The following is a 27,675-nucleotide window of genomic DNA, read 5'->3' as shown; positions in this document are numbered from 1 at the left end:
GTGTATGTCTCTACTGGAGAGCTAGCAGAGCCTGACTGTGTCTTTTGCGTGTGTGTGTGTGTGTGTGTGTGTGTGTGTGTGTGTGTGTGTGTGTGTGTGTGAGAGGGAGAGGCCCGGCAGATTGGCCCATTTGTTCTCTGTGGGAAAGGTGATTGGGGAGATGGCAGAGGATTGTATTATAAATTAGGGCAAACCCTCCTTCCTCCCCCATCACAAGTCCTCATTTCTCCTCATTGGGGGAATCTTGACTTTTGATGGGACCCAACTGTTAGACAGGGCATTCGTCATTTCGTTCTGTCCTACCCCCTTTGTCCCTAGAGTAGCTTAGTCCATGGTTTGCTGCTCCCTAGAGCATGCATGGGGCAGACCATTAATGCACAGATGGCAGGGGGAATCCCTCTGGTGTTAATCAGTCGACAGGAGATGGGTTGCTTTTATGAGTTTGTGGCTGCTGGTCCTAAAGGATTTCCTTGCAGTTGTCAATGTGAGATTAATATGCTATATATTTTAACCCTTTCAGATCTGTTGTCCTGGTGGAGGGGTGGGGGGGGGGTAGTATTTCTACTAAACTACAGTATTTCCTAGTCCCTACCTTAGTCCCCATAAACCCCATTGAACATGTATGTTTGAGATGAGGTGCATACACTCCAAGTAAATTGCTGATAATCCAGCCACACGACAGTTACTTACTGGGTTTTTTAAAAAAAGAATGATTATGTACTCTAATTAATTGGGCTCTAAATGGAAGTGGTCTACCTATTCTCAGCTGCATGGTGCAGGAATATCAGACCCTCACGTTGTCTTTTTTATTTAGTGTGTATGTGAGAGAACAATTGGGCCCCTGTGCTGACATGTGTGGTTTGAAGTGTGCAGACAGGCAGCAGCTGATGGATGACGCTCTTCTAGAGGGAGTGTGAGATGTAACTGAGGATTGTGACCAGAGTTTGGTGTTTTGTGGGTGTGGGGCTGAGCGCATATGCATAGTAAATGGGTTCTGTTGTATGTCTACATATGACTAAGTAACTGACTTCGTTCATTTGGTGAAAGCTGAGTAGTCCCTGTAATGGCCTTCCTGCTCAGGTATGTAATGTGATGGTGGCTGTAAGACCTCATAGCCTTTCCCATAACAAAGACTGGACTGCATTAGAGCCTCGACTTCCCCCCCAGCACAGGGGCCAAAGTACAGGAGGCAAGCATCACCTGAGCCTCACTAACCACACCCCATTCATCTGTGGTTTAAACACAGGCCTTTTTAAGTGTCTGTGTATTGAAACTGGCATGTGTGTGTGTGCGTGCGTGTGTGCGTGCGTGCGTGCGTGCGTGTGTGCGTGCGTGTGTGCGTGCGTGCGTGTGTGCGTGTGTGCGTCCCCTGTAGGGCGAGTTTTGTATGCACTATGTAACCGTTCTCTGCACTCAGGAGAGGGGGGATGAAGCATTGAACTAGAGTCAGAGTCTGAATGTCAAGCATTGCTGAGAAGCTTTTACAGAACGGTTTATGAGGGAGCGAGAGAGTGAGTGAATGAGCAGGCAAGAGTGAGCGAGCAGAAGAGAGCAAGAGAGAGACATTTGTCATTGTCCCTCTTGGAGCAAAGACACAGAGAATGAGTGTGTTTAGATGGAGAGATAAAAACAAAGAGGAAATGGGAGGTACAGACAGGTGGTGTGAAGGACACAGCCCCACCCACGTCCGAGCATGCAGCTGTGATTAACACCTCCGTGTGTGTGTTGTGGAGGGGCGGGGAGACGCAAGTGCTCCATTTAAGTCCTTTGGCAAAATGCATGTATGAAGAGCCTCAATTACTTAGATTTGACATTTGAAATTGATTTGATGAGACATTTACATTCTGACATGTTGCCTCTGACTATTTGTAGGTGTCTAAAATAAGGCAGTAACAGTGCAGGAGTATGAACACACACACACACACACACACACACACACACACACACACACACAGTAAGGCAGGCCAGTTGCCCCTGTGTGTGGGGGCAGGAGGTTGTCAAGGGCCCAGTGAGAGACAGCTCTGAGAGTGACGAGTATCTCACAGGTCAGAGTCAGGAACCCCCACAGGGAGCTTCATCCACATCCACTCACCAACACTCAGACTACACCTATGAAATATCTAGGAAAATTTGTGTAAAAAAAACCCAACAAAAAAACCCTCCAATTTCACCCTATTTTTCATTTTGTCATTTCATGTCAATATGGCAGCTGCATCCAGGATTGGCTAGTGTTGCTATGATTTTCAGGGGACAGTGTCTTCCCAGAGATCAGTCTTGCCATCTTGGACTCCAGACTCTGGATGGCTGGGCTTGAACCAGTGAACTGGCAATGCTAGTGCAATCGCTCTTTACCCTGTTGGGTAACTCAGGAGCCCTGGAGAATGTGTAATGTAGTTATGTTAATTAGTTAGTTGATATCACATTTCTTACTCCCGGCCTTTAAATTCCTCCGAGCAGAAAATCAGTTTGTGTGTGTCTGTGTGATAGACCCACATACCTATCCATGCATAATTCACCATGACTCTCAACATGAAGCTAGACTGACCTTTTAATGTAATCTCTTTCCCTAACCCCCCCCCCCCAAGACACACACAGACACACACACAAGCGTCAAACACTGCTTAGTCTTAAGAGGGAGGTCTGATAAACTCTTTAACCTCTGCATAAGAGCTTGACTTCATATCCTAGCATTCTGTAGTGGATTGAGAGGGAGGTGTAAGTGAACTTTTAATTTTTAAGTATCACCATCGTCACAAACTTTCCTTTTTTATGCTATTGCAATAGGGCCAAAAAAATAGGTCAATTTCTATTTGCTTTCTGAAGGATTGTCAGAAATGGGTTTAATTTCTAAGAATAATGTGGAATGGCAGCTAATCCCATGTCCCTGGACTTCCATCTCTTTTCCCCACCGTTTACATGTTGAGTCAAAAATATCAAAATGCAGATTTCCATTCCCCGGCCCCTTATGATGGAGGTGCTGTTGGCGGGGCCGTGTGCTGTGGTGTTCAGGACGCGATGTGTTTTGAGTGGCCCGCAGCTAGTGTAACAGGAGTGATGTCCAGTCTTCTGACGTCTGTAGTGCCATGTTGAAATGTAAATGTCAACATCTCAATTAACTGCATTTGTTTTCAACCCTTTCATTTTCTCATTTGAATCATATGCTTGTTTTTACATTGCGCAGACCTACAATTACAGGACGTTTGATTTTGCATTAAATCCGCATGTAAACAAAGCTGCATAGTGCCCCACACTGCCCCTCTCCATAGCTGTAGGGATGTTAAATGGTTTGTGCCCAGCTGCGGACTACACAGAGGTCCTCGGTCCCAGGGAGCAGGGTGGTCTGTGCGGATGGCAACCGTGAGCCGGACACGCCGCATTAAGCCCCGCTAGTGTGTTAATAACGTGCCGTAGGGGTTTGTTTTTCTTCACCTCCGCTTTCTCCTGCTCTTTCCTCGGAAGTGAAATGTGAGAGTGCCACAGCCCTGAGCGAGTGCAGTGAAGTGTGGCCCAGGGGTGGGTGTGCGCATGTGTGAGAGAGAGAGCGTGGCTGAGCTCTGCCTCTCGTCTGTCTCTTGTCCTGTTCTCTCTTCTCTCCTTGTCTTCTCTCTTCTGTTTCTGATTTTTCTTCTTCTCTCCTGTCCTATTCTTCTCTTCCTCTTTTCCCTTCTTCTATCCTTATCTCCTCCTTTGTGTCAATAATACTAAGATGTTCTGTTCCTCTTCCACACATCACTCTTACTCGGGTTCATGTTTTGTGCATGTGTGTTCTGTCTTGGTTGTGTCCAGGCAGTGTGTTATGGGAGGCACTGTAGGTCTGCGTATGTGTGAACCATATGGCACTAGTAAGCTTAGGCTCTGCCTAGCATAGTTTGCTTTCTCCTTCCTCTTTGTAATGCTGTAAAATGTCTGATTCCCCCCCCCCCCCCCCCCCCCCACCTTTCTTTCCCAGGAAAGAAATGGAAAGTCAGGTGCTTTGGGATCACCAAAGCCAGAACATCTGCACTCCAGCTCTGTAGCCCTTTCCAGCCATTGGAGGGAATTCCCAAAATTCATGAACTGCAAAGCTACCACCCACACCCAAAGAAACTAACTACCTACAGGTAGTGTTCATTATGGATAAACACATGCAGGCACACACACACACGTGCATACACTGCACAAAGACGAGACTTGTTTTACTGTCCAGAATCAGGGCTGAAAGCAACGACATAAGGTCATACAATACAGGTGGGGTGCGTGCGTGGGTGTGTGTGGTGTAATTATATACAGTTGGTTAGTTTTAGGACTCCATTCAGGCAGAAAACCACTGGGGATTTTGTTTGCCTGGAAGCAAGTTTCGAAGTGTATCACACTCCTCCCCCCCACCTCGCTTCCCTCTCTCAACCTATGGGCGCTTTTCTTTGATCACGGCTCTGTTTAAACCCGTCTCATCAACATGAAAGCAAGACGTTCTTTGTTTAAGAACTCTGAAAGATTTAATGTATGCCCTGGTGCATAAACATGCAGACGGAAGCTCTTTCGCCCTGTGATGTTTTTTCTTCATCAACCCATATTACAATCTCTCACCCAATGCCTGTTTCTTCTAAAAATCATTGAAATTAGTTCCCTTTAGTATTCATACCCTTCTATATACTGTATAGAGCCTATCTAAAGTTGCACAACAAATCATTTACAAGTGCTTGATCGAGGTCCAAATTTATGGATTAAGGCAGGGTTGTATATTTCGACCCGAGTAAGATGTTTACCGAATGTCCGTTAAAGGTGAATACAAACGTGTTCAGAGGTGACTGGAACTGGAAAACTCGTATGCTGCCGTTTTGACGGAGCATGACGAGAAAATTATCCGGTCCAACGCACATTAACATATATCTAAATATCCGCTAAAGAAAGAACTCTAGCTAAATCATTTGAGTGTCAATACGTTAAAAATAGCATACGGAACTCGAAAGTAGCTAGTTAGTATTTGTAAGTTAGCTAGCTAGCTAATGGAATGTGTAGCTTAGCTAACTACCATAGTGTGTGCGTCTCTCTCTCTCTCTCATTCATTCATTGGATCATATTAATTTGTGTTAATTCTCAAACATTAGATGATTTAATCTTATTTTAATTTAGTTAAGATTTAATATTGAAACTATACAAATGATGGGTGTCCCTCGATATGACTGTCCAACGTCGAATCAAAATAACTGTAACTGGACTCTGTGCTCCTTGGCAAAAAACTTTAGAACCATAGATTTAGGTATACATTATCATGGTATACATTAAAACCTTTCCCTGGAGAACTTATACTCCTGTAAGGTGAAATGTTATTCTATAGGAACACTCACTGAGTGTATACTGACATGCTGCGTGTGATTATGGGAGCAGCTCTGATGTTGCTTTGACTCTTTGTCAGAAGACACATTTTCCAGTTGTCTGGCAGGAGCTGTTATGCATTCTTAGGGTTAAACTGCAAATATTTCAGAATGATGTCTTCTGACCAAGATATATACAAACAAACAAACAACAACAACAAAAAAAAGGGTATAATTTCAGCATGGATACAGGACTGCCACACACACACACACACACACTCCTTCTTATTCTCTTTCTATGTGCATTATTTTTATGACTAAAAGAGAGGGAGGGGAGTCAGTCTAGTGGGAGTTTGGAGCCTCTGCTCCACACAACATGCCATCAAGTTGGACCGTAATTTCCCATGCTCCGCTCCATTAACACAGCAATCAGCCGTGTGTGTGTGTGTGTGTGTGTGTGTGTGTGTGTGTGTGTGTGTGTGTGTGTGTGTGTGTGTGTGTGTGTGTGTGTGTGTGTGTGTGTGTGTGTGTGTGTGTGTGTGTGTGTGTGTGTGTGTGTGTTGAGAGATTTAAGCAGAGACAAGCAGTGACGGAGCATATTTTTCAATGGCTAGAGCCCTGCAAAGCCACATGCTTTTAAAGGCCTAAAGCAGAACTGGCTATTCTAAGTCTCTGCAGTCGGGAGACAATACACTCCTTTCATCCTAAAACGTGCATCTGTGTTCGCATGCCTGTGTGTGTGTGTGTACATGCCTCGGGGCTTCTGCATGTGGACCAGCCTGCACGAACCTTGTTCTTTTGTACAGGAAAGTCTTGGCCCTTTTCCTGCAACTCACTCAGGCCATCGGGTCGCGAAGGGTCATCTTCCTGCTCTCCCATGTCCGTCAGCTCAAGCACTAAATCAGCTTCTTTTGGTAGAGGTCGCTGGTGGTACTTTGATAGGCATCAATATTTGGAACAGTCAAGCTGTTTGTGTAATGGAAGTTAATATTTGCAAATGACCAGAACCAACTGGTCCTGCATCAGTTTGCTGATGAGGAGTATCCAGCTCTTTTGGGGAGCATCCAGCTCTGCTGAACTCTGATGGGGTCAGGAACTGAATAATGAGTTCCATTTGGGGTAGGAGGGAGGACAGTCTCCAGAGGTCAGAGGTCATCTCTGTGGTCATGTTTAGGGCTGGCGCAGAGAAAGAGGGTACTGTTCTTTCCACATACAATGCACACCATCTGGCCTATGTGTTGTCTCTACTACCTCCAGTAGTGTTTGTCAAATTTTATGGAGTAATGAGTGGACTGTGCGTGTGTGCATATGCGTGTGAAAGTGTGAGAGAGATCCACATACTCTGTGGCAGGAGGTAGAGATTCCTATGCTCTCTCCCTGCACTGATCCTTTATCTCAAAAACCACCCTGAACGTCTGGTCTGACCTGAGATGAGCACTACATCTCCCCCTCCCCCCTTCTTTTTAAAATTAGACACTTGGTACATACCACATCCCTTTACCCCCCCCCCCCCCCCCCCCCCCCCCCGCCATGGTCAGGAACAGATCAGTGATGGCTAGACGGCGTAGATATGTCTGTTTTTAGCCCTTTAAATCTGCCTGGCCTTAGAAGGGTGCAGGTGGACACCTCTGTCTACTGTGTAAATTATGGGTCTGGGACTGACACCTTGTCTCTGTTTGGTGATGAAACATATGTTTACATGGCCAAACATTCTCACCTTGCTGTGACTTCTCAGCAGTAGTAAGAGGAGTCCTCAGAGTTGTCGACAGGATCACATATGTTCAGCTGTGACATATAGCAGGGGTTTATTCCATTAATGTATTATTTGTTATGCATATGGCCATCATGAGTTCCTTATTGACATTTGGCAAGAGAGCAGCCGGCAGAGATGTTGGACAGCTCTCTCAGGTCAGTTCCACGGCAGTCAGACAGCTCTCGGGTCATGAAAACAAATGCCAGTTGGTTGTATTTTGTTGTCTTTGGAGAGTAATTGATTTTATTCTGAGAAAAGAAGCATATCACTAAAAAATGTTGCTGCTTATCCATCTCTCCTTCTCTCTCTCTCTCTCTCTCTCTCTCTCTCACTCACACACACACACACACACACACACACACACACACACACACATATCCCCTATCATTCATAGGCTTATCAGCCATAGAGGAATGTGAGTGCTTGTGTGGTGCTCATGCAGAAGTTAACTATAAATAAACTCCAAAAAGCAGATAGTTGGCCTTCTATGAGCACATCATGCTCAGAAGCAAATTTAGTTTTCACAAAGTTATTCACTTGTTTTGTTTTAGTCTGCTTCATACAGTTATGTAATCTGGGTGATTCAAAATTCAGTTGTATTATATGTACTCTATTAACTGGTGTATACATTGCAATAAAGTGCACTGTCATGTAGTTGTCCAAGCCTATATATATCCAGAATGACTCATATATGTGGCATCCAACCTATGAGTCTTCTAATGTGCTGATTTTTACAGTATGAGACAGGACTTGTGTTCCCCAAGACTTGTTAGCGTGAATGTATGACCTTGGGTTCATGTGTTCCTGTGGCTTTAGAAGCCTTGTATGTTATGGGTTCAACAGGCCTTGATATACAGACTATGACTTATAATGGACTTTGCACGTTACCTCCTTACTGCCACCCTGGTTTGTGTCTGTGTGCGCGTGCGTGCATACATTTGTGTCATCCAAATAGTGATGATTTCATGCTTCAGTGTAAACACCCCTCCCGTTTTAATGTCCTGCTCTGTGTGTGCATGCATGTGTGAGTGTCTGTGTTATTTAGACTTCACCTAGTTAGAAAGCTGGAATGTCATTGTGTCATTTTCCTTAAGAGTGCAGTAATGAGGGAGCGTGTAGGTGGTGGAGCCAAGAACTGGATGTTCAGGCTGAATTCTGTAATTAACATTTACATCCCCCATCCCCCCCCAAAAAAAGAAGAAAAACGCACATCCCACACACAGTTTTGCCCTTCTCGTCATTAGTTACATTCCATCAGGTCATCTTTCTCGCTCCCTCCCTCCCTTTTCTTTTGCTGGCTGAATTGCTGGCTGTCTCTCTGAGTGGGTAGTCTCTACTGCCTGCACTGTGCTAATGGAGCTCCACAAGCAGTTTGGAGCTCTCCTACCCTCCATTTCACATTCACGTCCAGGTTCCACCTGGCCTTTGCTCAAGTGAGCAGGTTCTGGTAATCAAGGCTGCGTGTAGAGCTTCAGTTTTGAAATGACAGAACCTGTTGTTCATTCTTTTCCCCCCCCCCCACCTCTGAAAACTGAGAGTGAGAACTGCAAAAAGAATCTTTCCCAGGGATGATCTGAAACAATGATTTGAGCTGTTCCCTCCTTTTACTGTTCATAAAGCACAGGAAAGGAGCAAGGAACAGTCCGATCGTTGCTGTTCTCTGCTGACACGTGCACATAGCCACACTTCCACACACCTCACCCTTGGCAAACAGGCAGTTTGGTTTCTGAAAGGGAAACGTAGCAGGTAAACAGTGTTAAGGTCTCATATTCACGCTTTTGTTGTTTTTCTTTTTGGAATTTTCAATCTGTTTCTGCCAGTGTAACTGGATTATTAAAATTAATATTCATGACTGTCTATCACCATGAATGTGATTTTTAATTGTCAGTAATAGTGTTCTCTGTTATATGAACTTGGTCATAATTTTTTGTCACCTGTCGGACCATGATTATGCTCATGATTGGTCATACAACTCAGTAAAAATGACTGGGATTTGTCAGGGAGCACGTATTCCTGTGGTTTGTTGAGTAGTAATATCAGTACATTGAACTGTGGCATGGATCAATGGCTGTGTAGCAGGAATAAGGCTACTAACTTCTAACTTTTTTGAGTGAGTAATTGGTGTGGCCTGAATTGTTATTTTGATTTAATGTGTAACGAATTGGACATGCCTTCTTTTTACCTAGGAGATTTTTCACTCCGTCTCTCTGTCTTTCTCTTTACTCCCTGCCTCCCAATTCGCACCTCGTTTCCACATCCAGATCTAAGTGCCGTTCCCTGCCGAGCACAGTTCTGGCGACAGCTCTGCCTGTTCTTGCTCTTGGACTCCTAAAATGGCGTGACTGGGTCCAAACTTTATTGTAGTCATTGAAAGTGACAACTGGGCGAGGCAGCTGCCAAATCTGGCTTGACCCGTGTTGGGGATATGGGTGACATTGTGAAAACTCAACATAGGAAAGCATGCCAATACACAGAGGAGCCAGTCTTTCCCTCCTCTCCGGAACTCTCTCCGTCAGAGACGCTGCTCGTTCCAGCTGCTGGGGCCGCGCTCTCTTCACAGTGAACGCTCAACTCTGACTCTCTCTCCCTCTCTGTCTCACTGTGTCTCCTTCACTCACTCTCCTAACACTCTCTTGCCTTTTCCTTCTGTTTCTCTCTCACTAGCTCTACTTTCTCTCTGGTCTTGAAGCCCGATTGACCTGTCTGCCATGCCTCGTCATCCTGATAACAGCCTTCATTTCCAAACAGAAGGTCATTGGTCAAAATGCTTCCAGAGGTTTGAACTTCCCAGTGCCATTAGGCTCTAAGGCTGTGGCCTTCTGCTTAAGATACAGGAAAACAACGTTGCCATAGAAGCAGTGATGGATTTGCATCCAGGTATGAGTTAAGGTCTTAAGGGGAAGGATAACGGTGCTTATTAGTTTTCTTTCACTGATGGAAGCTGAATAAAAAACAGCATGCTCCATAATGATTGGGACAAAGACATGTTTCCTTGATTTCCCCTTAAAATTTAAAATCAAACCAATCAAATGTGATTTAAAATACACATTCCACACTTTAATGCTATTTTACACCCCCACCATGTTTCACAGATAAGGTGGTATGCTTTGGATTGTGGGCAGTTCCTTTTTGCCTCCACGCTTGGCTCTTGCTATCACTCTGATGCAGGTTAATCATGGCCTCATCTGTCCACAAGACCATTTTCCAGAATTTTGCAGGCTCTTTTATGTACTTTTTTGCAAACTGTAATCTGGCAATTCAAATTTTCTGGCAAACTGGTTTGCATATTGCAATGCAGCCTCTGCATTTCTGTTCACGGAGTCTTCTGTGGATGGTAGTCTCTGACAAATGGACACCTGCCAACTGAAGGCTCTTTCTGATCTATCGGACAGACAAGTGAGGATTTTTGCTTTACAGCAGAGGTCATCCTTAACCTTCCAGTTCCTTTGCAATTACTGAGCTCACCAGTGTGTTCTTTCTTCTTAATAATATTCCACACAGTTGATTTTGGTAATCCCAAGGTTTGGCCGATGTCTCTGTCTCTGATGGTTCTGTTCTCGTTTCTCAATCTCGTAATGTCATGTTTGTCTTTCACTAGCACAGCTCTTGTCCTCATATTAAACAATAGCAACTACAGACTCCACATACACACGCACATACACACGCGCGCGCACAGACATACACGCGCGCGCGCACACACACGCACGCACACATACACGCGCGCGCACATACACACACACGCGCACACACACACACACATACACGCGCGCGCACACACAGACACACACGCACACAGACACACACACACACACACACACGCGTGCGCACGCACACACACACATACACCGCACACGTGTGCGCACATACACACACACGCGCACACACACACACACCGGCACGCGCGCACACGCACGCGCGCACCCACGTGCGTGCATGCATGCGCACATATATAAAATCAGAGAATCTATCCTAAAGACTTGTGACTTGACTTAGATGTTCACACGTTACAAAATACAAGTCAGGTCATGAGCCTTTAGGATGGAGGCAAGTCTCAGGTAAATATATTATACACAAAGCGTATATAGTAAGTGTAGCATAAAAATAAATTCATTCCTGTCTCACCCTTCAAATGGGTGATCATATCTTTTTCCTTGCACACAGGCCTTCTACCAGAGGCCTGGAGGTTTTCAGAATAAAAAACAACAGATTAATTTTGTGTGCAAAATACAACTGTATGTATGTATTTGTTTGTTTGTTTGTTTGTTTATACTGTAAGTTCAACACTTTATATTTGTTTAGATCCTGCACATTTCCTTACAGTTTTTACTCTCACAAAGTCTCCATTTAGTCTTGACCTCTTAAACATTTTTCTTTCTATCTGAAAAAATAACAATGAAATGCAGCAGGTCTCAAACAGAGCAAACTAGAAGCCTTGTTTTGTAAAGTGAAAACAAACTATTGTTGGTTATATTCTCACAAAGCTTGGTTGATAACTTAAACGTCAGGTGGCATACCACCTACAATGAGTAATATTCTGACCATATCGACGATATATGTGTCTTAATGTTTACAGAGCACTGCTATTACATTTTAAGATGATAAAACTTGAGAGTGTCTTTGTACTCAGTCTGGCCCAAAGAGGGCGCATTATAAAGCCCCCATGACTAAACACCCTCGGAACTGGTGCACTGGTTGCAGGAACTTCCAAAATCTTCATGAACACCTGATACAAAAGTCTTTGTGTGGCTTCTTCAAAATTCCAAACTGTTAATTTAATTGGTTTCAGATGTTGCTGTGATGTAAGAATTCGGTTCAGATAAAGCACTACTTTGCTTTTTCCTCTCTCTCTTTTTCTTGTAGCTTAAAGGCGTAGCTTTTGGTTCCTGCTCATCTTCTCCTTTGCTACTTTTAGCATGTAGGGCTTGTTCCATCTCTCCAAGGACTGAATGCAGAAATAAAACACTGTAGTTATCTATAAAGCAATATGACAATAAATCAAATACATAAATAGGGACATTCTATTCTAAAGCCTGTTATATGCTTTATGCCAGTTATCACAGATCTGTTCAAACTTGTCACTGATTCTTTCTCCAGTGTGGGACCCAGTAACAGAACAGACTGCATCCTGGGGCATGTCTTTTCCAACTCCATAAAAGTCACACCTAAAAAATCCGCCTTGTCAGTCCGGATGTCTACAGGCACTGATAGTCTGCCTTCTCTAAACTGGACTTTATGATGGCCTTTTCCTTTAACACTAGAACATTAACATGCCTTGTCACTATATTCCAACTCGCTGGGCAATATTTTTCCTCCACAAGAGACATATAACTTCTAAAACATCTTTAATAGGGACAAGAGAAGGTTGCAGGAAATTGAGATTTTCATTGCTTCTGTAATGGCTTTATGCCTGGGATGAATCTGGCTATATAGTTGTATAGTTACATATTTGTTCTGAGGAACAAGACGAGGCAAAACACTGCTCTGACTGCCTGAGCTACTGTCACTGATCACTCTAGAATTTCCTCTGTTGTATTTTTTGAACCAGCAGATAAACATGTATAATAACTATGTAAAGGAGATGGGTAAGGAGATTGAAACGATATATTTAACGATATATTTAGCTGGAATTATTGTAAACGTCTAGTGTAAACTAAACAAACCTCTCCGGGTGTGTTTTTAGATGCCTCATGAAGTTTGATGTGGTCTGCCCAGTATATTTAATCTTTTATTTATTTATTTATAAAATTATTATTATTATTTTTTTTCTTTAGCTATTTTATATTTATATATCCCACATATGTAGAGTACGCAGTTTCCCGAGAAACAGGATGTTTCATACAGAGGTCCTTCATCTGCACTTTGCTTGCACTGATGATGAAGGACCTCTCTTTAAAACGTCCTGTTTTTCTGGAAACTCTGAGCACTTTGCTCCCATTGAATATCTCTGAATATCTGTTCATTTTGTCTAATCTATCTAATCTATGTGTTAATCTAATTTATCTATTAATATAACCTATCAGTCTCTGTGGATAAATACGCTCATCATTTTCTTGCTCTTTTCCTTTATTTTCCATTCAGATTTTAATGAAGGTGTGATACATGCACTCCAAATGCGAGAGTAGAGAAGTACAGGAGAATGAAGGCTAGAACTGTACAAATGAGAAGCAATTCTGGGGTCCAAGAGAGAGACGAGTGAGAGGGAGGGAGGGAAAGAGACTCCAGTATCTGTTGCTGAAGTGGATGGATAGTGAAACACACAGATGTGTATAGAACTTACATTTAGCTATTTTTAATGATTGGTGGAACTGCCATTTAAAAATTATTGAAGTACATTTGATACTTTGATCATTCATTTTGTCCTGGTGTATTTTTTCATGTTCTCTCTCTGTCTGTCTGTCTCTGTCTGTCTCTATCAGGTCGAGTCCATAGCGATGTGTGGTTGAGTGAGAGATTGTGCATGTGCGTGGGTGTGGGTGTGGGACCCAGCAGCTGATCTCTCAGGAGGGGACATGCCCCTTTAACACACAATTACCCAACAAATGGTGAGGTGATGACCAACTGTTTATTCAGTCTTTTCCTCCATCTCTCTCCCTCGCACTCTCTTGCTTGCGCTCGCGCTCTCTCTCTCTCTCGCGCTCTCTCTCTCTCTCTCTCTCTCTTCCCTCCCTCGCACCCCTTCACTTGCTCACAGATTATGTCTCAGTTTGGTTAAAACACTCAGGAGCTGGCTATTTTTGGATACCGTAGCTTTGCTGTTTAACATTCTGATTTGAAATGATAACAGCATTGCTGAAATTTCTTTGACTATGGTTTTGTGCTTGGATGTATACTGTGTTTGTTTTTTTTGTTTTTTTGTTTTGTTTTTTCACTTTGTTGTGATTCTAATCACTTCACTAATTTATTTCTCTCTTTCTCCCCTTGTCTTTTCCTCTCTTTCTTGCTCTTTTTCTATCTTTTCTCTCTTTCTGCTCATAAACCCCTCCCCTTTCCAGAATTGTTGCTATGCCACCCGGGATGGTGCGTGTGTTGTTTGCTCTTCTCCCAGTCTTGCTCTGCTGTGCGCTCACCCAGAGCTCCACCCCCTCCGCCCGATACCCGGTGTTTGTGCGGAACGACACGCTCTTCGAGCACCTGGCCCTGCACCCTGACCCAGCAGTAGGGTGTGTCTACTTGGGGGCACGTGACCATCTCTTCCAGCTCTCCCCGACCCTGCAACTGGAGGAGGAGGCGGAGATGGGGCCTGTGACGGACAGCCGCGACTGCCTGCCCCCCATCAGCGAGACCAGCTGCCCCCAGGCACGCCTCACTAGCAACCACAACAAGCTCCTGCTGGTGGACCCCTACAGCGGGGAGCTGATCAGCTGCGGTAGCGTGCACCAGGGTACATGTCAGAAGCGCAGCCTGAAGGACGTAGGCACTGTGCTCTTCGCCCCCGAGCGGCCCGTCGACACGCAGTACGTGGCCGCCAACGACCCAGACGTGTCCACCGTGGGACTGGTGGTGCAGGCGGGAGTCGGCCACAAGTCACTGCTGTTCGTAGGCCGTGGCTACACCAGCAGCCAGCCGCCAATCTCCACCCGCAACCTAGCCAGCGAACCTGTCTTCTCGTACGAGGAGACGGCCAAGCTGGCGGTGGCCGGGCGCCTGTCGGAGTATGACCACCACTTTGTGGGGGCCTTTGCGCGCCGCTCGCATGTCTACTTCCTATTCTACCGCCGCGACCTGAAGTCGTCGGCAAGGGAGTACCGCACGTATGCCTCGCGTATCTGCCTGGAGGACGCGGCGTACTACTCCTACGTGGAGGTGCCGCTCAGCTGCCAGTCGGCAGCGGGGAAAAAGTACAACCTCTTGCAGGCAGCGCGAGTGGGCCTGGGCCAGCCCGGGCTGGAGGGCAGCCAGGCAGGTGAGGACATTCTGCTGGGTGTGTTCTCGGCCACGTCCAGTAAGCCCAGTGAGGAGTCGGCTCTCTGCGTGTACTCCCTGCAGGATATCGACGCACGCATCGACGCCACCCGCGACCACTGCTACACGAAGGTGGGCCGGGCTGACGGGCAGGAGGCGGCCTACATTGAGTATGATGTCAAATCAATCTGCGCCAATCTGCCAGAGGTGAGTGAGTAACAACTGTGCACTAATCAAATTGATGCTTACAGCTCCCCACCTATTAGAGAGGATTTTTTTTCTCGATGCAGTATAAAAGAAGCAGCCATTTGCTATATCTAAGTATTCTCTTTCCAGTGACCCTTTCACAGTAAATTGAGACCCTCTTTCAGAATGAAATCCAGGGTAGATTGAGCAGCAAAGAATGGCATCGTTGATCAAAAGTAATGAATCCAGTAGTTCTTAGTGTTAAAGTAATTAAGTAGGGGTGAAGTGGATTAGAGAGGATGTGTTTTACGGTTCGTTTTACGGTGCCTCTGTTGCTTTGGGTGCGGGGGGGGGGGGGGGGGGGGGGGAAGTTGTGTGTAAAGGAAGACAGATGGCGCTGATTTCTACTCAGCAGGGGGAATTGATCTCTGTGTAGTTAAGGATGCCCTCTAAAGGGCATGTTACATGAATTGACCCCTGTTCTTCCAGCACTGCCCTCTGGCCTGGGGCACAGAGAGTAGACAGGGCTATGCACGTTTCAATGGGGTTTCCCTGGAATCAATATCCAGGAGTGTCCTTCCTCAGTGGGATGGGGCACACTAATGTGCCACAGTCTACCATCAGTATCTGAAACGGAGACGGAAAATGAGGGAAAGATGCACTGAGGATCGAAGGAAATCAAAGCTAGAAAGACAGACTTGCATAAAGCCACAGGAACAGAAGCTTATAAAACCACGATCAAAACATTTAAATGGTATTCAGTTTGAATTCACATAACTTCTAATAACCAGTAATGAATCCCTTTGTCTGAGTGTCTGACCTGCCTCTGATATTGCTTGGAGGGAGTGCATGTGTTGCGGTGCGGGGCCTGTTGCCAGAGTACTGCACCTACAGCTGGTGGATTGTAATAGCAGAAACAAATCTCTCTAAAGGCTTTTAGAGTCTTTGAATGTCAAGGCCAGATGCCTGCCATAGGTCTGTGTTCAGCCTCCTGCCCGTGTACTGTAAATCTTTCATGCATGGGGAAAAGAGACAGAAGTGATACCAGAGCTAAGGGGAAAATAAGAAGAGCAGCAGAATTGTCTCAAATTGTTTTGTGGTAATTCTATTGACTTGCCTGATCACAATTAAAGGCTTATATTACCGATAACATTTAAAAAATCTTTTAAAAAAAAATTTTTTTTTTTATTACCATTCCATTTTATGTGGGTAATAAGTGTCTTACAGGTCTTATTTTTAGGTCATTGGCGAGGGCACAGAACCTTAAGCTGCATCTGACTTCACTACCTGAGATTTCTCTCAACCAGCTGTTCTCAATCTGTGTCTCCTGCCAGAACACCCTGGATGCCTACCCATGTGGTTCTGACCATACCCCCAGCCCAATGGCAAGTCGGGTGCCTGTGGAGGCAGAGCCAATACTGGACAGCCCATCCACTCGTCTTACTGCAGTTGCTGTTAGCATGAGGGCAGGGCACACCATCGCCTTCCTCGGAGACTCCAACGGCAATTTACATAAGGTGATTCTCTCTTATAGCTACTTTTAAACAATGTAGTTCTGGGTGTGCACTGCTCCTCCTTTTAAGTCTGTCAATACATGAAATTTGTTTTGTATCAGTTTCTGTAATAGGCATGTTCCTTCACTAGTTTATGAACGTATAGTTCTATATAGTTATAACTTATAATTATGTTATATAACTATATAACTTATAGTTATATAACTTATATAGTTATATGATCTTATAACTTGTAACTGAAGAAGGGTTTGTGAAGATTGTGGTTGCATCTCAAACATGGCCAGCTAAACAAAGATGAGTTATTTTATTGGCACAAATTCTCCTTCATAATGCACACATGCTGAAGTATAAATACGTTATCCTTCTTTTCAATTCAAAAACACGTATATGAATGAACACAGAGAGAGAGAGAGAGAGAGAGAGAGAGAGAGAGAGAGAGAGAGAGAGCGCACTAGACTTCTGCTCAGAATCACCACCTGCTACAAATTCTCACACGCACACACAGTCTCACTGTCTGTCTCTTTCTAAAGTCTTTCCAAGAGGCTTTCGCCCACTCTAAAGCGCAGACTGTCTGGAATAGAAAACCTTGTTCTGAGCCCACTAAGATGGTCCAGAAATATTATTAGTCTCATTGCCTGATGTATCCTCACAGATGGACTGTGTTCCTTTGCTCTGCCCTGTACTTTCCAGACTTTCCTCTCATGCTAGCTTTCACTTTCACTTGGATGAGAAACGCATCATTTTAGAATTCTCCTTTTTGGCTCGTCATATAGACAAAAGTATCCTTCTAATGCTTCCAGGACAGTTCAGTGCATTCTTACCATTCTTTTTTAAAGAGATCATTTGAGGAGGGCCCACTGATCCAGCATGGGTGGTTTTGTGGTGCATATATGGTTAAACAGGAGAAGTCACTCTTTGTCAGCATTACCCTGGTAAAAGCTGCCACATTTAAAGAGGCTGAGCATGTGTGGCACCTGCATGGAAAATATGAAACACTAGATAGCAGATGTGTGGCGTGCGGCACTTTACTCTGTAGTCCTGCCGTCGGACTGGCAGCAGTGGTATACTGATGTGGTGGAGAGGACGAAACAGCCACGGGGTTGTCACTTGGGTTGCTTCATGAATTAGCCTTTTGGGCTCACACAGAGAAGCACATGCTGTGTGTGTGTGTGTGTGTGTGTGTGTGTGTATGGATCACTCCAGCCTCTAAAGTGTGTTTTGAAGATGTCTGCATGCCATGGGGACATGTTTGAATGAACGCTTTCAAGGGTCACTGGCAGCATTGTCAGGGGAGAGGAAATAATGGCAGAAAAAGACAATGTATTGTGCTTTTCTCCCCAGTTTGAAGAAATTCTTTGGAGTTACTGACTAAAAATAGAATATGCATTAGAACACAGCCACGTTTTACCATAGCAATGAATTCTGTTGTTTTTCTGTCTGGTGTGTATGATCATGCTTATGCATGTGTTTGAGTGGAGAGTGTAGCGTGTATATGACTGTTCCTTTTGTAGGATGGATACAGTGCAGATGTCCCTTACTGGTATTGCTATGGGGGGCAGGGGGACAGCGTTCCTTTGTCACCATGGCGACTCCTCACACTATTAAAAATGGATGATGTCACATGCCAGATAAGAATATTGACTGTGTGTGTGTGTGTGTGTGTGTGTGTGTGTGTGTGTGTGTGTGTGTGTGAGAGAGAGAGAGAATCATGATGGACATAGTGGGGGATGGTAGACTGTCCGAGCAAAGCCACTTGGCCATAAAGCATGGCAGTATTTCGTATTAGCAAACACAGACATATTCCTGACACACATTACAAATGCAAAAGAATTTCATTCACTGTTCTGGTTTTCCTGGGTAAATGAGGTTGTAAATAAATCAGCTATACCCTCATGCTCATCATTCTCTCTCTCTCTCTCTCTCTCTTTTTCTTTTCACCCCCCATGTCACTGTCCGTTAGGTTTGGATAAAGTATACATGAACATGTTGTAATACTCAGTGATTTTAGTGATGTGTTGAATTGTAACAGTTTGCGGTTTGAAGGGTTTACTCAGCACTGTGTGTGTACGGGATACTTGCAGAGGTCCAAGTATGGAATTTTAAAAGCAGTAATTTCATAAATCATAGTATGAATCATAGTATGCATGCTCTATGGTCAAACTAATATGCACTCGAGATGATGAGATTCTACATCTGGTCTGGAGGAGAAGAGGCTGTAGATATGATCTTCTGTGTTCTAATGCCGTCTTCCTCATACACGTCACACGTCCAGTTGTCATTACACAGCTAAAGACTTGTGCTGAACAATACTGCCGCAGCATTTGCCAAAACAATACAATAACATCACACGCGCACAAATAAATCCTCTGACAACTCGCCGACTCAGACATTTTGGTTAATTGACCCACACCGGATGTAAGAGAGGTTATTGTGGTCAGTATAATCAGTAATACACCTTGAAATGTATTAAAATCACAATTAGCAGCAGTCTAATCACATGGTATTTAGTCAATAATATTTTATGTCTGTATTTTGCATCCCTCTTTGCAATTAGCAAGAAAACTGAATATATTAACAGTGGAAATGTAAGAAGCAGTCTGGAAAAGGTCTTGAAGGTCTGAGATTTCTTCATGAAGAAAGAGCGACAACCATGCTGCGTCTGATGGAAGGCCATTCGCTGTGTCTCTAAGGTCGTGTGTGTGTGTGTGTGTGTGTGTGTGTGTGTGTGTGTGTGTGTGTGTGTGTGTGTTTACTCAGGTGTTTTTGGGGCCAAATGGTGAGGTGGAGGAGTATGCCATTATTCCCATCCAGCCTAAAATACCAATCAGCAGTGAGCTGATGCTCGACCAATCAGAGGAGCATCTGTACATCATGTCCAGCACCATGGTAACTATGCCTCAATCACTCATGTAGAACAAATTTTATTAGCTGAAGTCCTTCCATGAACACCATGTTGAATGTAAGATGCTGCGTATGCTAATCAGATCAAGCTTCAGAATTCATTGAAGATTTGTTTTCTTATGCTGTATTCAGGCAGGATAACTGTCCTTAGATCAGATTCAAACTTGCCAGTTTCAAAGAACTTTTGTGTTGGATACTGTTTTATTGTTTCAATGTCGCCCTCTACAGTACAGTGCCCACATCACTTTGGTCCAGTGAAGTACTGGTTGTTTACCCTTCCTTACAAATGCCTTCATGCTAAAATTGAGTGTTAGAGAGCCATCAGTGATAATGTAGCTGGTTATTTTTGAGCTAATGCTGGTGTTCTATCAGCTGGAAAAAGAAACCCTTCCTCAGCTGTGTGTGTATGTGTTTTTATTTTGTTTGTTTGTTTGTTTTTGTTTTTACTTTTTATCACAGTTGGAATATACGAGAGAGAAAGACTGAGAATTGGTGCGTTTATTGTTAAAACTGAGTAATTGTTCATTGAGTGTTTTTGCAGCTGAAGGTACACATTTGTGTATCAAACTAAGGGCTGATATGTTATTAACTTTGTGCGTGTGTGTGTGTGTGTGTGTGTGTGTGTGTGTGTGTGTGTGTGTGTGTGTGTGTGTGTGTGTGTGAGAATAGCTAGAGAAAAGGCCTGTTGCAGAGTGTTATATGCACGTAGACTGTCAGTCATGTCTCTCAGCTCATGATCCTTACTGCGGCTGGTGTGTGCTGGAGGGGAGGTGAGGTCACACACACACACACACAAGTTCACGTAATCACTGCACAATAAATACACACATCCCCTACATACACCACTAATTCATCTTTAATTGCTTTAGTTAAGCACAAAAGAAACAGTCTATAACAAAGTAATATATGGCATATCTAACCCTCTCTCTTTCTCTTTCTGTCTCAGGTGTGGGCAGCGTGAGGAGTGTGTGCACGGTGAGGAGGCTGATCATTGGCTGTGGAGTTTCGACATGGAGCAACAATGTCTGAGTGTCCACACCCTCACACCATCCAACATCAGCAGAGAGGAGAGCAGGCCGGTATGCAACAGCCACACCCTCTGCTGTCTGTCTCGCCACAACCTGCCTTTCTAATGCTAGTCGTTGTTAGCGCACGCTACATATTCACATGCACTCGAGCGTGTGCCTGTGTTTACTGTGCATACATGACTGGAATTTTGGCAGTGTAAAATTTTGCTTGTTATATAAATAATCTGTCATCGTTAAGAATAGATGGCTATCAGGGAAGTGCATATGAGTTTAATAAGGAAGAATAACAACATTAATCGTGGGCTTGAGAGCTGAACATGGGGGTTCACTAACAGCATCCATCTCTTCCAGTCAGTGTTTACGGAACAGGAGGAGGTGCCGAGAGACAGAAAAGAACAGGGATAAGATGAATTATAGCAGTATACATTTTAAAAAGGGGTGTGTGTGTGTGTGTGTGTGTGTTTCATGAGGCAGAGGGCAGAGAAGTGACTGAATGGCCTGTTGAGAGTGTTTTAATAACTTCTTAAATCTTACACCTTAGCCATTTGCAGTCCATATTTAGTGTTTCACACCACTTGTGTGGAGAGGGGCATTTTGGAGCTTCAGAGCAAAATAGCTCTTTCAGTTTAACTCAACCAGAACTATCTTCTTAAGCTCAGTTTTGTTTAGTTCACTTTGTCTCTTCCAGTCTAGAGCCATTAAATTGGTCCTATTCCAGTCCAAACCAGTCCACCCAAGTTCAGGCATACCAGATGGCATGAGAATCGCTGACATAATTCAGTGGAATTGTAACCCTGTTTCTTCCCGCCCCTCAGATCGCTCTGTCTATCCCAGCTCTCCCAAAGCTCAAGGACGGGGAATCCTACTCCTGTTTCTTCCAGGACAGTTACTCTCCAGCCACCGTCACTGACTCTGGGATCACCTGCCCCTCCCCACAGCCCCAGAGAGTACCCAATGTGCTTGGTGGCCAAGGTGAGACAGGTTCCGCCTACCTGACCTCATTTGCCCTCTACGTGTGTCAGTCATGTGCTTGTAAATGGTGTTATGGACGTATGGCTTTATGGTGTGGTTGGAGCTGCGTTTTCTGGTGCTGTGTGTGAATGTTGGCAGTTGTGTTTTGTTATACATCTGCTATGTTTTTTGGATTATGGTTCTAATGACTTTGCGTGTTTTCATAAGGCATATTTTATTATTAAGAGATTTGGGGCAAAATAAACTTTCAGGAATTTGAAAGAAGTTGCCACATAAACATTCAAGATTAAACACCCACATGACTATGAATGCATTCCTATGGAGTGATGGTTGTTCAGAGATTTTAAGGATTGAGCTTCTGGCTGTTGTACACAGGAATGTGCGCACACGCGTGCGTGCGTGCGTGCGCATGTGTGTAATATTACCCTCCACTATGGTATTATAATATAATTTCAAACTTTCTTTGTCCAGAAAACCTGAACCCTCTGTGAGTGTTCTTGTGATAGGGTGGAGAGACTATACTGGTATACTGGGACTCCCCGGTGAGGTTTTTTTTTGACGTGTGCCTGGACTGTATATTGAGTAGGATTCCAGAGTTTAATTTCAGAGATACCAGTTGTACCATGGGGCTCTGGTTCCCTAGTGCTGGCTGTCACTGACTATAAACCCAGTGTTTTGGTGGGTGTGTTCTAACTGGCATGCTCACTGTGTAATGCTGTACCAGGAACATGTGCTTTCTTTAGTCCTTGCCTTTAGAGATTTGCAATGACCAAGATTACATGATATGAGAGTGGATGTATGAGTGAACAGGGTGACAGTGGGCATATAATCGTGCGCGCATGTGTCTATATCCTGGACTCCAGGTTGATCAGAACTGTTTATGTCTAGTGTCTAGTGCAGATGGATCCTATTATATCTGTTTTGACTCTGTGTGTGGGAACACACTCACTCTTTTTTAAAGGAATGTGGTGATTTTTGGATAGAGAGCCCTGCACTTTAAATTCCCTTTCATCCATGATAAGCTTTCCTAAATATTTAGAGAACTTGTTCACACAGCCTGGTACAGACCTAAAGAATAACCTTAATATTCTTGATGTCTCTCTTTCTTTGATTTTCTAATCCCCCCCCCTTCAGATTTTATAACAGTCACTCTGTCCTTACGGTTTGGTGATGTCATTGTGACCTCTCGGGAATTCACCTTCTATGACTGCACAGTTGTCAAACAGCTCTCAGGGAGTATGCCGTGAGTCTTTCTCTCTCACTCACACACACACATGCACACACATTCTTAACCTCAATAATCAAAAGGAAATCTTTTTGCTCGGTTAGTTTGTCAAATAAAAAGTAAAAGATAAACATAAAAATGCCACATGGGGACCAAGGAAACTCAGTACTATTTCCCATCCCACTCCCACACACAAAAACATACACATTCACAGAGGCATTGTAAGCCTCAGTTAGCCTTAGGTTAATTAAAAGGTGTGTAATGCCTCAGTTATGTCCATCAGCTTGAACATTGTTTGTTTATGAATCACCTTTTGTTATCCTTGTGAGGAATTTCCTTAAGTTCATTAATTAATTAAGTTAACGTAGCTTTTAACCATATTTTCTTTGTCAGCATCGCTGATTCATCCTCTGCAGATTTATCTCTAGCTCACACTGAGGTAGCGTGTGTGCTACCTGCTAAGATGAAGTGCTGTGTCTGTTGTCTTTGGACAGGTGTCGCGGCTGCGTGTCCAGTCGATGGGGTTGTAACTGGTGTGTACATCAGCACATGTGCACCCACAAAGCAGTGTGTGAGCAAGGTGTCATCATTTACAATGAAAATGTGAGTCTGCATGTTCACCAACGGGATAGCTCTGTGTAGTTCTCTGTAAGTGTGTGTGAGTAGCAGCAACTACTTTGGTAAGTGCATTATGGCATGTATTTAAGGGGAGAATCCATCATAAAGAATGATGTGTTTGGTTTTGGCCTAAAGAGTAATTTCATTCACGTCAGTGCTAATAATGTTATTCACCCCTTAACCAGATTTACCTTGTGACTCATTTTAGCTCATTTGCTTTTCAAATGCCATAATGACTCCTGAAGAGGCAGATTATGCTAACATGGTCCATCATGATTACTGAGCATGTAAACACGTCGATCAGTAACAAATCAGCATTTGTACTACAGCCATCTGCTAACGTCGGAGAATCTGCTTTCTACCTCAGTTATTATTCATTCGTTTCCCCGTTATGTTCATTTTGTTTTCTTCCCATTTCTGATCTCTTCAACCCCTCACAGTTTAAAGTCCCCCCAGCCTCCCCTGCTCCAACTACACCAGCAAATGTCCCCCCAGCCTCCCCTCCTCCAACTACACCAGCAAATGTCCCCCCACCCTCCCCTCCTGCAACTACACCAGCAAAAGGTTCCACAGTCAGCCCAGCCCTGACACACGCGCTCCCCACAACCACCATGCCCACTGAACCTCCTCCTACGACCACTACACCCACCACAACTGCCACTCCAACCACTCAACCCCCAACTACAAGTGCCAGAACTGCTACCCCAGAACTACCCACTACTGCTGCACCGGTCCCCGTGCCAACACCGAGTACATTACCCACAACTCCACAGGCGCCCACTGGCACTACCACCCGGCTAGTGCCAACCGCAGAAGCCCCGACGACGGTCACCCCCCATACGAACCCGACGTTACCCCTCCTGAGCGAAGCCGACTCTAAGATCCGCCCGCCCAAAGGCCTTCCGCCCGCGGAAGAGGAGATGCTGAGCCAGACGGAGAGTGTCGTGATCACCAGTGCGCGCACCCAGTCATCGCATGTCACATGGGCAGCCGAGGAAAAGGGCCTGGCGACGCCGCCCACGCCCACTGGGCCTTCTAGTGAGCTGCCACCCTCCGTGGAAATCTCTCCGCTGGTGGAACCGCCCACTGCTACTCCAGAACTTCCCAGCAACCCCCAGATCGTCGAGGAGCTGCCCCCGTCGCTGGTCAAGCCCCCTACCGAAACCCAAACGGCAGCACGACAGGAGCTCTCCGAGACCGCAGCCACGGACGCGGAGTCGGACGGCGTCTCTCGCATGGCACCGACGGAGTCTCCCGCCCTGCCCCCTGACCTTCACGCTCGTCTGGAGGACACGGCCGTCCACAATGGGACGCAGGTTCCCCGCCTCCCCCAGGAGGTGCTGGAGGTGAAGGACGTGGTCACGGCCGACAATGACACCACGGCTTTCTCGGCAGCGACGGTACTGTCTGGGGATGGGGACTTGGACCATGCCTCACCTGCTTACCCTCGTCTCCTGGACACAGACTCGGAGCTAGACTACCAGTACGACATGGCGGACTCTTATCTAGCGGTGAGTCCACACTAGTGGAAGCGTCTCCCAGTGAACTCACTGAACCCAGCTCAGAGAATCTTCCCTATCCCACCTCAGTGCCCCCTACCCTCCCGTATCTGTTCAGTTCAGTCACTGCGGGGCCCTTTTTGCTTTATTTGATATTACTTCTCCTTCAGTTGCTAAGGCAGTTGTTTGATTTGAGCTTCATTTGACAGGTCATTTTAACAGCTCATCCAAATGGTATATTAACAAATTTATTTGTGATGATTGAGTTGTTGTTAAGTCTTTGGATGGTATAGTGAGTATGTGTGTGTGCGCGCGTGCATGTTATTTAATGTGTGGGTGTTTGAAGCAGGCTGACGAGGGCTCGTTGCTGAGTTGGGGAGCGTCAGCGTGTCCGTGTGTAGAGAAGGTTCAGGGTTCCCCGCTGCTGCCTGTGCAGACCAAGAGGAAGATCACCCTGTTGGCCCGAAATCTTCACCTCTACCAGGTAAAACACACAGTGTCTCCTCTCCCCCTGTCCTGGGTGCCTTCTCTCCCAGGCAACACCCATCTTTTGCTCCTAATGCCCATTGGTTAATGCACACTGCCCTCACGTCGCTTAAACTCACACACATTCACAAATGATGAGCACCAGAGCAAGACGGTTTTGTGCCTGCTCTAGGACCAAGACCTGGAGTACGAGTGTGTACTGGTGATCGAGGGACGGACCGTGGTGGTGGATGCTTACGTAGAGAAGGATGAGATGAACCCCTCCCTCTTTGACATCACCTGTCAGCATCATCAGGTAACGCACATGACGGCAGGTCCCTGCTCCCTTTCTCCTGGATACTTGCGTGTGTGCGTAAGTGTGTGTGTACGTGAGTGCGTATGTGAACACGATGAGCGGCTGCTCTGCCTTGCTCTCCGTAAGGGCTCATACAGGCCCCAGTGTTAATGCGCTCGAGCCCTGTGCTGTTTCAGTACTCCTACTCGGGCCTGGTGGAGGAGTATAATGCCATGGTGTACGTGAAGAGGAGGGACACCTTCCATGTGGACAGTGCTAATGACCTCTATGGTGAGCTGCTTTCTATACACCTCTGAAGAGATCTCTGTGTTCCTGAATCTGTCGTCTACCCTCCCTGTTTACCTCTGCACAGGAAATGACAAGTTTGTGTTGTGGTAGTGGTGGAGTGTGTTGCTCTGCTCAGACTTGTAAACTGCTAACACATACCTGCCTGTATATCACCCATTACCTTTACAGTTTCAATGTGTTGAGACTGGAGTGTGTGTGTGTGTGTGTGTGTGTGTGTGTGTGTGTGTGTGTGTGTGTGTGTGTGTGTGTGTGTGTGTGTGTGTGTGTGTGTGTGTGTGTGTGTGTGTGTGTGTGTGTGTGTGTGTGTGTGTGTGTGTGTGTGTGTGTGCATGCTTCTTCAGAGTTCATGTTGCATGCCCACTGTATGTTGGGTTGGTGGGCCTCTTGGGTTCTGTTCATTCTAAAAGCAGCAACTCGCTTAAATACCAGTGTATATTTTGCCTGGTAGTCTGTAGTTGGAGTCGCTGCCATCAGCATGTCAAGACATGTTGAGCTTCCCGAGCAGTGGAGTATGGATCTGCAGTATGGTGTCCAGAAGCCCGTACAGTAGTGTGGTCCACCATTGTTTTCCTAGCAGCAAGAATCAGATGAGCACTGTAGCGTGCGTGCGTGTCTCTCTAGGGGAAGGTGTTATTACTGGCTACAGGGCCAGTAGCGGCTGCTGGCTCTGTGCTAGAGAGGTGATGGCTTGATAGGCTCTTGCTGCTCTTCCCGCATACATCAGCTATCTGTCTGTTCTGGTAGAGCTCAGAGAGGCACTGGATAAACCAGGGTCTGTATAACACGGATTCATTTAATCAGCTGCCAAGTGATTTAACTCATGGCTTTCTTTACTGGAATTGGAATAAAACATTCAGTGCTTTGAGACCACTGCTATATTTTCTCTCTCTCTCTGTGTGTGTGTGTGTCTCTCTCTCTCTCTCTCTCTCTCTCTCTCTCTCTCTCTCTCTCTCACCCAATGAAAGAGTGAGTGAGTGAAAAAGTTTTAGTGAGGGAGGTATGACTTTTAACACTTTAATGATGTACTATTTCTGATTCAGACTTTTGATAGCACAGTGAGTTTGGGGCTAACTTTCTTTTTGGTCTGTTACTGCCTGCTTGGTAGTACCAGGACTAGACCAAAACCTGTGCTTCAGCATGGTAGAAGTGCGTGTATCTAAGCAGCCTCTGTAGTAATGCTGAACCGTGTTGTCACCCTTCAAACTATACGTTTAGTACTGCTGTGATCTCTGTGCGTGGCAGTGACGCTGTATAACTGTTCGGTGGGGCGTTCCGACTGCAGCCGTTGCCACACGGCGGACCTGAAGTACTCCTGCGTGTGGTGTGAGGGGCCAGCTCGCTCTAGCTGCGTGTTCCACGGCTCCTGCTCCCACAACGTGCGGCCCACGTGCCCCGCCCCGCTGATACACTCGGTAAGACTCTCGCTCCCCTCGACTCGGCCGCCCTACACGTGTTTGTCAGCACACGTGTGTTTTCCACAGCTTGGCAAAGCCCGTGGCCCCTAACGCGCTGCTTGGTGTTCAGGTGGAGCCGCTGTCGGGACTGGTGGAGGGAGGCACCACCCTCACCATCTCTGGCTCTAACCTGGGCCAGAAGGCCCAGGATGTCCTGCAGTCGGTCACTGTGGCTGGAGTTTCCTGTGCTGTGGACCCACACCTGTATGAGATCTCGTCCAGGTGGGTGCGCACAGGTGCTCTCCCTTACTCTCCTCGAG

The 27,675-nt window shown here is 45.5% G+C and overlaps 1 protein-coding gene across 6 annotated transcripts in view; it reads left to right on the top strand.

Annotated features, from left to right (window-relative positions):
* The window catches only part of plxnb1b (plexin b1b), a 59,925-nt gene that overhangs the window by 22,846 nt on the left and 9,404 nt on the right, over window positions 1–27,675 (top strand). For 4 of the 6 annotated variants that reach the window (XM_035524257.1, XM_035524259.1, XM_035524254.1 and 1 more), the window contains 15 exons: window positions 13,464–13,589; window positions 14,040–15,156; window positions 16,470–16,652; window positions 19,407–19,535; window positions 20,220–20,320; window positions 20,497–20,629; window positions 21,394–21,550; window positions 22,685–22,793; window positions 23,270–23,378; window positions 23,834–24,904; window positions 25,239–25,376; window positions 25,551–25,673; window positions 25,850–25,943; window positions 27,204–27,373; window positions 27,486–27,637. In XM_035524257.1, coding sequence (XP_035380150.1) covers window positions 14,050–15,156; window positions 16,470–16,652; window positions 19,407–19,535; window positions 20,220–20,320; window positions 20,497–20,629; window positions 21,394–21,550; window positions 22,685–22,793; window positions 23,270–23,378; window positions 23,834–24,904; window positions 25,239–25,376; window positions 25,551–25,673; window positions 25,850–25,943; window positions 27,204–27,373; window positions 27,486–27,637 — 3,776 coding nt within the window. In that variant the 5' untranslated portion in view covers window positions 13,464–13,589; window positions 14,040–14,049. Of the gene's footprint in view, window positions 1–3,949; window positions 4,101–13,463; window positions 13,590–14,039; window positions 15,157–16,469; window positions 16,653–19,406; window positions 19,536–20,219; window positions 20,321–20,496; window positions 20,630–21,393; window positions 21,551–22,684; window positions 22,794–23,269; window positions 23,379–23,833; window positions 24,905–25,238; window positions 25,377–25,550; window positions 25,674–25,849; window positions 25,944–27,203; window positions 27,374–27,485; window positions 27,638–27,675 lie in introns of all 6 variants that reach the window. The other 2 variants (XM_035524255.1, XM_035524258.1) reach the window with 2 other exon arrangements.

Source organism: Electrophorus electricus, chromosome 3 (genome assembly GCF_013358815.1).
Source record: "Electrophorus electricus isolate fEleEle1 chromosome 3, fEleEle1.pri, whole genome shotgun sequence".
Lineage (NCBI taxonomy): Eukaryota > Metazoa > Chordata > Actinopteri > Gymnotiformes > Gymnotidae > Electrophorus > Electrophorus electricus.
Note: the sequence above shows the minus strand (reverse complement) of the source record. Positions and strands in the feature narration are given on the sequence as shown.